Source organism: Lepidochelys olivacea (assembly GCF_965140295.1).
Source record: "Lepidochelys olivacea isolate rLepOli2 genome assembly, chromosome: 2".
NCBI lineage: Eukaryota > Metazoa > Chordata > Testudines > Cheloniidae > Lepidochelys > Lepidochelys olivacea.
Genome location: NC_140412.1, coordinates 176,165,655 through 176,177,928, shown reverse-complemented (window position 1 = coordinate 176,177,928; position 12,274 = coordinate 176,165,655). Strand labels below are relative to the sequence as shown.

Here is a 12,274-nt window from a genome sequence, read left to right as displayed (position 1 = left end):
GGAAATGTGTGGGCCTTTTTAGATTTTAGATGCATCATATTCCTGTCCTTTGTCACTGGTGAAGAAGTCTTGCGGCCTTACATTCAAGTCCGGTTGGCGCTGTAACACCCCATAGCACTTCTGTGGTTGACACATGTAACAGCTCCAGGACTCTTGCTCTTTTGCCTTGGCTGAGGTACCTTGCCCTACCAGGACCTCCAAGCACTCGACACGGAAACACCTGCAGCAGCTCCTGGGTGCCTTCACAGCAGATGGTGCAGTAGGACTGCTAGCCGTCCTCGTACATGGTGTACGGCTCCACCGCTTACGCTGAAACTCTGCTCTCCTGCAACTCTGCAGCAGGCAGTGCAGTAGGACTGGTAGCCATCCTTGTCGGACATGTAGCTTGGCCAGGGGTTCTGGGAATGTCTTTCCTGCCCGGCTCCTACAACCTCCAGGACATGGTGTATGGCTCCACTACTGCTGCAACTCTGCTCTCCTGCGAGCTGGAGGATTCTGCCTCAGGCTGCTCTCCCAGCCGGCAGCACCACGCAGTCGCACCTACCCCAGCCTACCCCTGGCTCCCATGGCTCATGAAGCCTGGACAGTAGTAAGGAGCAGTTCAACTATAGGCTGAGCAAGTGCAGAATGGTGGTAGAATGTGCCTTTGGAGGTTTAAAAGCGCACTGGCGCTGTTGGTCAGACCTCCGTGCAACCAACATTCCCATTGTTATTGCTGCTTGCTGTGTGCTCCATAATATCTGTGAGAGTAGGGGGGAGACGTTTATGGTGCGGTGGGAGATTGAGGCAAATCGCCTGGCATCCGATTTTGAGCAGCCAGACACCAGAGCGATTAGAAGAGCACAGCAAGGCGCGCTGCGCATCAGAGAGGCTTTGAAAACCAGTTTCATGACGGGCCAGGCTATGGTGTGACAGTTGTGTGTGTTTCTCCTTGATGCATACCTGCCTCCTTTATTGATTTTAATTCCCTGTAAGCAAACCACCCTCCCCGCTTCGAAATAAAGCCTTCTGTTGCTGGGGCCATCCTCTGGAGTGGAATGGCTGGGTGCTCGGAGCCTCCCCTTGCTTTCTTGGGCATCTGGGTGAGGAGGCTATGGAACATGGGGAGGAAGGTAGGCGGTTATACAGTGGATGCAGCGGGGGTCTGTGCTCTTGTTGGCTTTCCTGCAGCTCCAACAGACGCTTCATCATGTCTTTTTGCTTCCCCATTAGCCTCAGCATCACGTCCTGCCTCCGCTCTTCACGCTCACTTAATTCTTTCCTGGCCTCTGCCACTGAATGCCTCCATGCATTAAGCTGTGCCCTTTCAGTGCGGGAGGACTAAACTGGGAGGAGTGGTAGATACGCTGGAGGGGAGGGATAGGATACAGAAGGACCTAGACCAATTGGAAGATTGGGCCAAAAGGAATCTGATGAGGTTCAATAAGGATAAGTGCAGGGTCCTGCACTTAGGACGGAAGAACCCAATGCACAGCTACAGACTAGGGACCGAATGGCTAGGCAGCAGTTCTGCAGAAAAGGACCTAGGGGTGACAGTGGACGAGAAGCTGGATATGAGTCAGCAGTGTGCCCTTGTTGCCAAGAAGGCCAATGGCATTTTGGGATGTATAAGTAGGGGCATAGCGAGCAGATCGAGGGACGTGATCGTTCCCCTCTATTCGACATTGGTGAGGCCTCATCTGGAGTACTGTGTCCAGTTTTGGGCCCCACACTTCAAGAAGGATGTGGATAAATTGGAGAGAGTCCAGCGAAGGGCAACAAAAATGATTAGGGGACTGGAACACATGAGTTATGAGGAGAGGCTGAGGGAGCTGGGATTGTTTAGCTTGCAGAAGAGAAGAATGAGGGGGGATTTGATAGCTGCTTTCAACTACCTGAAAGGGGGTTCCAAAGAGGATGGCTCTAGACTGTTCTCAATGGTAGCAGATGACAGAACGAGGAGTAATGGTCTCAAGTTGCAGTGAGGGAGGTTTAGATTGGATATTAGGAAAAACTTTTTCACTAAGAGGGTGGTGAAACACTGGAATGCGTTACCTAGGGAGGTGGTAGAATCTCCTTCCTTAGAGGTTTTTAAGGTCAGGCTTGACAAAGCCCTGGCTGGGATGATTTAACTGGGAATTGGTCCTGCTTTGAGCAGGGGGTTGGACTAGATGACCTTCTGGGGTCCCTTCCAACCCTGATATTCTATGATTCTATGACTGCATGAGCTCAGAAAACATGTCATTGCAAGTGTGGTTTTTTTACCTTCTAATCTGCAATAACCTCAGGGATGGAGATGATAGGGGGAGCATAGAAACATTCTACGCTCTACGATTCGGGGGGGACTGCATGGTCACCTGTGCTGCGGAGTTCACTACGCTGACCAAACAGGAAATGAAATTCAAAAGTTCCCAGGGCTTTTCCTGTGTACCTGGCTAGTGCATCGGCGTTCAAAGTGCTGTCCAGAGCGGTCACAATGGAGCACTCTGGGATAGCTCCCGGAGGCCAATACTGCCAATTTGCGTCCGCACTACCCCAAATTTGACCCAGCAAAGTCGATTTTAGTGCTACTCCCCTCGAGGGGGAGGAGTACAGAAGTCACTGTTAAGAGCCCTTTCGGTCGACAGAACGGGGTTGGTTGTGTGGACGCAGTCATTTTTAAATTGACCAAATGTGGCTAAATTCGATCTACCCCCGTAGTGTAGACCAAGGCTAAGAAAACATTTCTTTCTTCCACTCTGAAGCAGAAAGGGAAACTGGGTTAAAATAGAAAAGCCCATCAAATTTCTTATCTGAAGTGCTTTTAGCTAAAGTTTACATGAATTTTCCGAAATGTTGTTGTTTTTACTGAGATTGTGGCAGGATCCAAAATGATCTGGGTACTCTCTAAACAGAGTAACAAGTAGTCCCAGGTAAAATTGCCTTTTCAGAAAGAAAAGCTGCAAGTGTTGCGTTCATGACAATCAGAAGGAAGGCTGTTGTATGTCAGCAGAATATAGCTTTTTAGTTTTATGATGCCAGTAAGCAATTAATCGCAAACACGAAGAGACTATTCTAACTTTAAAAGAGAAGCTTCCTTGATGGCCTAGTTCATTGCTAGACAGGAGCCCCAGGTATGCTCCAGAAAGTAGTAGACTAGATCCCTAGCACCGACTGCAGTGGAGCAACGTGGATGTATTTATGTATTATTTGTAGTGTCTAGCAGCCCCACTCATTGACCGGGGCTCTACTGTACGACCTGCTGTATGAACAAGCAACAGGATGATGGCCCCTACCCAGCAGCTGTGCATCTGGCCCAAGGTTCTAAGTCAGGGGTTCGGAACCTTTTTCTTTCTGAGGTGCCCCCAACAGGCTACAAAAACTCCATGGCCCAGCTGTGCCACAACAACTGGTTTTCTGCATATAAAAGCCAGGGCTGGCATTAGGGGGTAGCCAGCTAGCCAATGGCCCCATGCCACAGCTTCGGATTTCTGCCATCAGTTCCAGCAAGTTTAATACTGGCCTTGCTTGGCAGACCGCCTGAAACCTGCTCATGAACCTGGGAGCTGAGGGCACCCGGTTGAGAGCTACAGTTCTAAGCCATAACGGAATGAAGCAAGTGCCCTGCATTATTGAACAGTGACTTTCTGCCAGATGAAGGATGGACAGTCATCCTGTGTCAGGATAGTGGCTGCAACAGAGGGTTCAGGGGGTTTCCAAGAGTGGGGCTGTAAGGTGCAGGGTAGGAAGCCAACTGGATCCTTGACACTTTGTCAGGGAATAGAAAATTCCCGCCCACCCCTTCACTAAAAAAAGATATTATTGAGCTAATGGCTTCACTGGAACTGAAATATCCTGCAAAGTAAAACTAAGGGACTAAATTGAACCCTGAATGTAAAGAAGTACAACTCTCCATTGACTCTTACCCTCAAGGCTGAATTTGGTACAACGTGTAAAAAGAAAGATGGGAGTCTATTTTCCATTCGGGCCAAGCTATAGATTTCATAAAATAACAGAGTATTTTAAAAATATGAGAAGGATAAAACTGAGGAGGATTTTGCCATTGGATATTGGGAAAGACCAAGGTATTTTAACTTTTATAAAAGGGGCCTTTATATAAACTCAGAAAGTTCCAGTAACTTTGGAAAAGTTGACTATCGTTTTTACAAACATCTAATACTTTGCACTTACATTAACAGAGATGCATTACTTTTAATTGTTTTGGGCTATAGAGTTTGGTTTTAAATAAAAACTGCTTTCTTAATATTTTACAACAAACATCTGCTGTTGATTAAAATCTGATCTTTGGTGTTCAGAGGCAAAAAGTTACTGAATTAATTCACTATTAGCTATAGTTGCCTCAGATCAGCAAAAATTAGCCTCCATTTTGGGAAGTGTCATAATTTATGATGATTTGGTTGTTCAATATCTAAGTATTTTGATATGTTCACCATGTTACAGGGTCTCTACATGTACAAGTTTGTTAGGTCAAATCTGCTCTTACAGGTCCTCTGCAGGTTGCATTGTACGCAGTTGAATTTTGCACCAGGCATTCTGGGTGACACTGAAGACATTCAGATTTTCTTTCAAATTCTCTTGGCTCCCTGAAAAATAAAAAAAGGAATAGAAAGAATACTTGACAAGATGTCAACTTCAAATTTACATTTCAGAGCTTCCACTACTTTTCCAGTTTGCCTATATTAGGATGAGTATAATGAGATGGGAGGAGATGTAGGAAGAAATTCTTGACTAGTCCTAGCATATCAATATAACTTGCTGAGCATAAAACAGGAAAAAGGTAAGAGTGAGGAAAATTTGGCTGACAGTGCCACACAGGGCAATCCAGATTGTAAACTACAAATTAGTCTTTCTATTTTAATGAAGATGAATATTCTCAAAAATCTCCAAAACATTTTTTCTATCACTACTGATCAGCAAAAATATTTCTAGTGATTCTGAGCCACTAAACAACAACTTGGGAAATTAAACAAATTAGCTGATAATTAGATTCTTGCCCTCCCTATAACACACAATGAATCATTAAAATATGAACGCTGAGAACAGATGGTTTTGATAGCAATAAAGCTGTTCCACTTCAAGTAATTGTGTTATTAATTAAACCAAATCTACCCATCATTTGACACAAAATGCCCAGATCTGCCCTGTAGGTCATAATATCTGCTGGAGGGAATTCTCTTGAAAAGACAACAGCTGCTGAATTGGAAATTGCTAGACAAATATAAACATTATGGACTCCAGCATTCTGTAAAATTTGTGTCATAATATTAATTATTTTTTAAAAGTTAAACAGACTTTAAAGAATTAGTAAAAAGGAAATAGGAAAAATATGTCCATTGGTAGTTCTATGGATAAGTAAACATTTTGTGCTCTGTAAACACAGTGTATTCAAAATCCTTCAGTTTTGGGATCAACGTAACTCATGTTAGCTGTTTAACATATATATTACAGGTTTAAACAACTCTGAGAATGCTCCTTTTCAAGACCCAGGGAATCTTATAAATGTTGCTAAACATAAGCCAACCTGATGGGATTATTTTGCCTGAAATTATTGGTCCTGGTGTGCTGTGGCCAGTGTATTTAGGTTCATCATGCCTTCACTGCAGCTCAGCAATAAAAGGGAGTAAAAATTGTAAGGACAAACTATTGAATTGGACCAGGCTCCCAATAATTTAGATGGGAGCCTGGGAATCTGAGGGCAGAGTTTGACCTTAAGATGTTTAGGCCACAAGCCAGCAAAATAACTGCAGCATGTGCATAAATTTAACCCCATTGAGTTGCCCCATTGAAGTAAATTAGGCTAATCAATGGGTGAAATCCTGGTCCCAGTGAAGTCAGTATCAAAATCCCGTTGGTTACAATAGGGTGAAGATTTCACCTAATATGCTTAAAGGCTGAGATTTTCAAAAGAGCCCAAGGGAGGTAGGCCGCTTGATTTTCAATGGTAGTTGGGTGCTTAGTTCCCTTAAGCCCCTTTGAAATTTCAGTCTTCTCCCAGTAGGTCTTAGGGGAGTTATCCATGTACACCCCCCAACTGATGTTGGAGGAACAGACTGCTAAGTATTCCTAGACAGAGAAGGGTATTTCTTCCCCCTTTTCTGTATTTAGGTACCACACAAACCAACATTTTTGCAAAAGTATCAATTTTTGTTACTATTAGAATTCCTGGTTTTTATTTTCCCCTAGTAATGTTAATATTTTTCTTCCTATGCTAATTCTCCCCCAGCTCCAGCCCCCCCCTCCCCCCCCCAAAAAACAACCCTTCTTACCCTTGCATAACATTGCATTTTTTCACACATTCCCTTTGGCGACTGAAATGATGACAGGAAAAGCAATGGAATGGCCCTGGACCCCAGCAGCCTACTTCTGAGCACAAGGGGTCACAAACGTGTTCCTCAGCGGCTGAGAGAAACAGAGACAAAGACAAACAATAGCCGGGAATTTCAGAGAGAGTAATTAGAGCACCACAAATGACTCATTTTTGAGAGCCAGTTTTTCCAAATTAACCCAGAGTAGATCTGAAGGATCCTGACAGCATTACAGAGCAGGAGGAGAAACATACATGCTTTTCTCTAGTTTCCAAAGCTTGAAATTAAATGGGACTTTTAGTTTTGCCATATAAAAACACATGCTCCTCTGTAGCGATTTATTAATCAGATACAGATTATTCTGTTGTAAAGAAATCTACTCCTAATATGGACATTAACATAAAACAAATCAATATGCTGCAGACAGACACAATAAGGGCCTGATACGTCGTCCACGGAAATCAATGGGAAGCTCAAATTGGGCCCTGACTGAATGGGTCAAACGTCTGAATGGAGTTGGAACTTTCACCCTTGTCCTTCAGCTCCAAAACCGGAAGCCTCTACTAGCTGCGCCATAGCAAAGCAGATCTTGCCTAGCTGTCAGTCATTGTTAATCCTTTATCCTCTGTGTAGGCCAGCTGCTAGAGCACATCATCATGCAAATGCAAACACACACACACACCTACAGTGCAAGTGAATGTGTTCAGAGGAGAACACCTGACTCCAGAGTTTTATCTTTTTATATTGCTCCCCATTTGGCATGTATAAATTGAGCCTCTGCCTATGTGTGAGTGGGAAGGGTAGTTTGGACCAAAACTAGGTTCTGCATGGCTAATGCTTCAAAATTTTGGGCTCATGAATCTCAGTGAGGCTTTGAGGGTGCTGAGTTGGGACAGCCTAAGGAAGCAATTTAGTCTATAGTCTCAAGGGTAAACCCCCTCCCTCCCCCCAGGTTGACGTTAGTACAGCATCATCCACAGCCTTTGACAGGCAACAAGTTAAATTTTGGGTCTGACCTTCCTTGCCTCTGCCATGCAAGTGGACAGAAATTGCAACTAACACTCCAGGAGGTCACCATTGAAGCAGACATTCACATCAGCTGCAACACACATGCCTTACTATATTCACAGCATCATACCCATATGCATTCTCAATCACCTCAGGTGAAATCCTGGTCCCATTAGAGTCAGTGGCAAAGCTCTCATTCACTTCAGTGGAGCCAGGATTTCCCCCCTGCCTTCCACAACAAACTCTCTTTCAGTTTCACTATATAACCAAACACAATGAAGACATCCACTTCCTCAGAATCACATTCAAATGCACCACCTCAACTCTTACCTCCCACTTTCTCCTTGAGAAACACCACATTACTGGGGGAGGGATAGCTCAGTGGTTTGAGCATTGGTCTGCTAAACCCATGGTTGTGAGTTCAATCCTTGAGGGGGCCATTTGGAATCTGGGGCAAAAATTGGGGATTGGTCCTGCTTTGAGCAGGGGGTTGGACTAGATGACCTCCTGAGGTCCTTTCCAACCCTGGGATTTTATGATGATTCATTATGAGCTTTGCCACTACACGCAGGTCACTTATCTCAATCTGAGGGTGGAGTTAAGACTGAGTGTTTGAGGAGGATTGTGAGGGACTGGGAGTTGTACTTGGTTATATGTTGGCATTGATGGGAGCTGGCTATGGAGCAGAGGAGTGCTTGGTTATTGTTGTGTTTGGTTGGCAAGACATGTGAATTGAGGTTGAGGGGGATGTGACTATCAGTTTAACTGATGCCTGGAATTTTAGTAATTGTGTTGATAGAAAAGGAGGGTTGAACATCATCAATTGCAGCTTAATAAAGATTTTTGTTTGTGGTAATATACAAGGAAGAAGAAAGGTTTGCTTAAATTACTGGTCACAATCTCTTTTTCTGCACCCCGCAATGGCATTCCAAGAGGGACAAACGGACGGTATTAACTTACTGCATTCATCTTTATTTCTGTTGGATACGATTTTTGTTTTCTGAGTTTCTGTCACAAAGAGTTTATTCCAGTTCATTGTCTCAGCATAGCAGAGGTTCTGGTTTTTCATAATGGCGACATCACCATCACTTATTTCCTTGAGGGAGCGCAATCCCAGAGAGTGTATCTTTAGGTTAACAATGGCAAGAGAATACTGACCACTAAAATGGTGTGGGGCAAAAAGAACAGATGGAAACGGATTACTGAGTACATTTTCTTTTTGAATTTCAAAGGCCCATCTGGGTTACTGTACACTGAATGTTTTACAAGGAAATATACTGCTTGGTCCACCAAACTTAATTTGTGTGACATTACAGATGTTTTTATGACATATCTATTGTTAAGGTACTATATTCACATCTGATTTTCTGTAGGGACTGAAAGTTAAGTCCTCTGACACACTGCATCGTGTATGCACTAATACGATATAGAGGTAAAGCTAAAGTTATTATTTTTCACTTGAGTCTGCCATACTACTCAGCATGTTAGTTTAGCACCAAGTACAATGGGGCTTTGATTCATATTAGGACTTTTGGGCACTGCTGTAATTCATTAGTTATATCACAGTTGTGCCTAAAGGTACCAATTGAGATCAGGGCCCTATTGTGTTAGGCACTGTACATGCATTGAATAAGAGAAAAATCACTGTACCAAAGAGCTAACAATCTACATAAAAGATGGACAAGGAGTGGAAGCAATGAAATATTGGGATTGTCTACATGGTGGGGCAATGTGCTCTCTGGGGCTGTGATTTCTAAAGCCCACTAACGTGTTGAGCATTAATTGGTCCATATAGACCCTGCTGATGCGCACTACTGTTTCAGACAGTACTATGTTAAAGCGTACTAGGAAACCTTTAGCCTGTATCAGCAGGGTCTACCCAGACCAATTAATGTGCAGTTCATTAGTGAGCTTTTGACATCACAGTCCTGTAGAGTGTATTGCCCCAGCGTATAGACAAGCTCTTATCACCATTTTACAGCTATGGAACTGAAGCCCAAAGGCCCAGATTTTTGGAGTATTTAGGCATTGCTCTGCTCAGTGTTACAGGCCTTACTGACAGGAGCCTAAATCTAGTTTTCAAAAAGTGACTTAGGCTCCTAAGTCAGGTAGGTGTTGCAATGTTGAGCAGAGCAACACCCAGATATCTTTAAAAATCTTAGCCAGAGAGATTTTGTGACTTGAGCAAGATCACAGAGGAAGACTGCCTCAGAACCAATAATTGAAGCCATATCTCCCAGGGTCCATTCCGGCACTCTAATCCCAAATCCATCTTTCCTTTCAGATATAAATAGGGACAATGTCTTGACAGTCACTTGGACACATAGGACCAAACTGGTATAAAACGGATATAAAATGGTGCAGTTCCATTGACTTCAATAGGACTACACAAATTTATACCATCAGAGAATTTGGCCCAAGTTTTGCAAAACCTTTTATTATTTAGAGAAACCTGGCTGTAAACACAGTTTCTCACCCCCTCATTCTGGCACATGGGTTACTTACTGTTGCTTTGTTCTGCCTCGTATAATCTCCAGATTTTCAAAAGCATAGAGATCTGTGGCATTTTCAGGCCAGGCTTGAATCAACAAAAATCCTGAAACAGGAAAAAAAAACAAAACCCCCAAAACCTCAGCAGCTTGAAAATAGGATTTTTATTGTGAATTCCTGTTGAGCTGGGGAAGGCACTTTTATCTTCTTCACATCTTTATGGGACTTGCAAAATGAAAGAATTACATTTTAGGGAGTCTGCAGATATTTTTAATGCTGCTTTGTAAACAGTTTACTTTCAGGTCACCAAGAGGGCTTAACATTGTACAAGTCTAGTGTGTTATTGAGCTGTACATCCTGCAGCACTTAAGAGCAGAAACTCCTGTGGTCTCTCATCAGGAAATGCTGCAGTAAGTGTCCCTGGATTTCACTGAAACATGAGGACATCACTGGAGCTTTCTAGTAGTGGAAGCATTTAGGAAATGGGAAAAAAAATGAGTGGGGAAAAGCACAGCAGAGTTTAACTGCTAAAGACATCGATTTTCCTGCTTGGACATTCAATGGGGAAAGAATTTGGGGAACAGTATTATATATAAGTTTTCTAAATGTAGTGACAATTACACTAAAGTAACTGGACATGTTTAAAATGAGAGAAAAAAGGGGAGACCATGGGTCTAATTCAGATTTTACACTGCTTTTACAATGGTGTGAAGTCCTTTGACTTCACCAGAGGTACTCTGTTTTTGTTGGTGTGAGATCAAAATCAGGCCCAGGCGACTCAGTGCATGCATGGATCCAAGGAAAAGGCATTCAGATTCGTGACTCTCATTGGTGCGATGGAAGCAATGGAGTACAATTTCCCAAAGAACCTTTGAAAAGTTTTCCACCAATAGAAATACAGCCATTATTTCAGGGTGGGTTAGCAGTGAGCGCCATTTCCTGTGCATCTGCTTCATCATACTTCTTGGGTATCTGAAAGTGTTCTGGTTTTGCTCTTTAATATGTCTGACAATTCAGCAGAAGGAATGGATTGGTAAAACCATACACCTTACACCAGATTCTGATCTGAGTTACATGGGTGTAAATCCAGAGTGACTCCACTGACTGCAGGTGAAAGGTGTTACTCTGGATTTATAGTGGCACTAACTCAGATGATTTAGTTTGTTGTGTCTTTCTTAACAAAAACTGTTTTTATTCCTTTTCCCATCTTTGTTTGTGTTTTCTGGGACTACAAGATCAGACAAAATTTTAAGCCAAACATATCGCTACCTGATATTTCTTTTACGGTTTTGAAGATATCCAGTTTCTTTGGGTCCAGTGGTTGTGTTTTGGTGAAGAGATCACTAAAAATCAAAACAGATCATGCAATTTGAAAAAGAACACTATTAACTTTAATGGCTGCTTCTGGTAAAAGACCAACTGTGACCCCTTCTCCTCAACCACATACGAATCAGCTGATGACTTACCCTAGAAATGCTACTGGCAGAATGCTGACATCCCCGTTGATCTTGGTACAATTTTTGAAAGAGTCAATGTTTGTAGCATTTATGGAGAGAATCCCTTTCAGTTCACCTATTCCAATCCCATTGCAGACTGTTAAAATGAAAGCACAAAAGCTGCAGGTTTCTTAGGTATTTTAGGAATTAATGCATTTAAGGAAATAAATATCAATGTAACATTATTCTGGATAGAGTCTATTGTAGCAGTTTTATCTCTAGATCTGTAGCTATAAAATTAATTACAGAAATACCCAAGGTGTGAAAGCTGGCAAGACCTGGTAATAATTTGAAAAAACAGGAGTACACAGGCATTATGGAACTTACACAACAAGGCCCCTTTACACTGCTCTGGTCTTGTAGGTTTAATAATTCAAAAAATAAAATAAATAAATAAATCAGTATTAAGGCCAAAACCAGAGGGGAGAGAAATTAACAGTTATAAGAAAGGGTGATTGTTTGTTTTCAGGTGAGTTTTTTTAAAACGGGTCAGAGGGCCAGATTCTCATCTCACTTATACTACTTTCCCATCAGGATATTTCCTGTGGTTTTAATGGAGTTTCTCCTCATTTACACTGGTGAAAGAGGAGAATCAGGTCCACAGAGTGAATGAAGGGGAGAGATACACGGCAGTAGCTGCAGATGTAAAAGCCTTTTGCACCAAGTGGCAGGATTGGGGAAGAGACAGAGAAGATGAGCTGGGAGGAGAGAGACACATAAGATCTACGAGATAGATAGTAGCAAGTGTACTAAGAGGAGCGGGAACTGGATGGGGAACCAATAGGGTTGTGTAAAGATGGGGAGAATGTAGATGTGCTGTTTGGTAGGAGAGGGCAGGCAGCGACATTCTGTACATGATGGGCCTCGACAACTAGGATTTGTGGAGGCTATAGAGCTTGGACTCTTAATAGTCAAGGTGAGAAGAGATGCAAGCACACATGCATATCTTCAGCAGAGGGAAAGTCAAGGCTGTGATGTGAATTACTAATATTGCCT

At 42.9% G+C, this 12,274-nt stretch overlaps 1 protein-coding gene across 3 annotated transcripts in view; it reads right to left on the bottom strand.

Moving 5' to 3' along the window:
• Nucleotides 1–12,274, bottom strand: part of EGFR (epidermal growth factor receptor) — a 227,852-nt gene that overhangs the window by 44,287 nt on the left and 171,291 nt on the right. For all 3 annotated transcript variants that reach the window (XM_084619473.1, XM_084619474.1, XM_084619475.1), the window contains 6 exons: nucleotides 11,249–11,375; nucleotides 11,052–11,125; nucleotides 9,798–9,888; nucleotides 8,253–8,452; nucleotides 6,246–6,378; nucleotides 4,463–4,562 (listed from right to left, as the gene is read on the bottom strand). In XM_084619473.1, coding sequence (XP_084475599.1) covers nucleotides 4,463–4,562; nucleotides 6,246–6,378; nucleotides 8,253–8,452; nucleotides 9,798–9,888; nucleotides 11,052–11,125; nucleotides 11,249–11,375 — 725 coding nt within the window. The remainder of the gene's footprint in view (nucleotides 1–4,462; nucleotides 4,563–6,245; nucleotides 6,379–8,252; nucleotides 8,453–9,797; nucleotides 9,889–11,051; nucleotides 11,126–11,248; nucleotides 11,376–12,274) is intronic.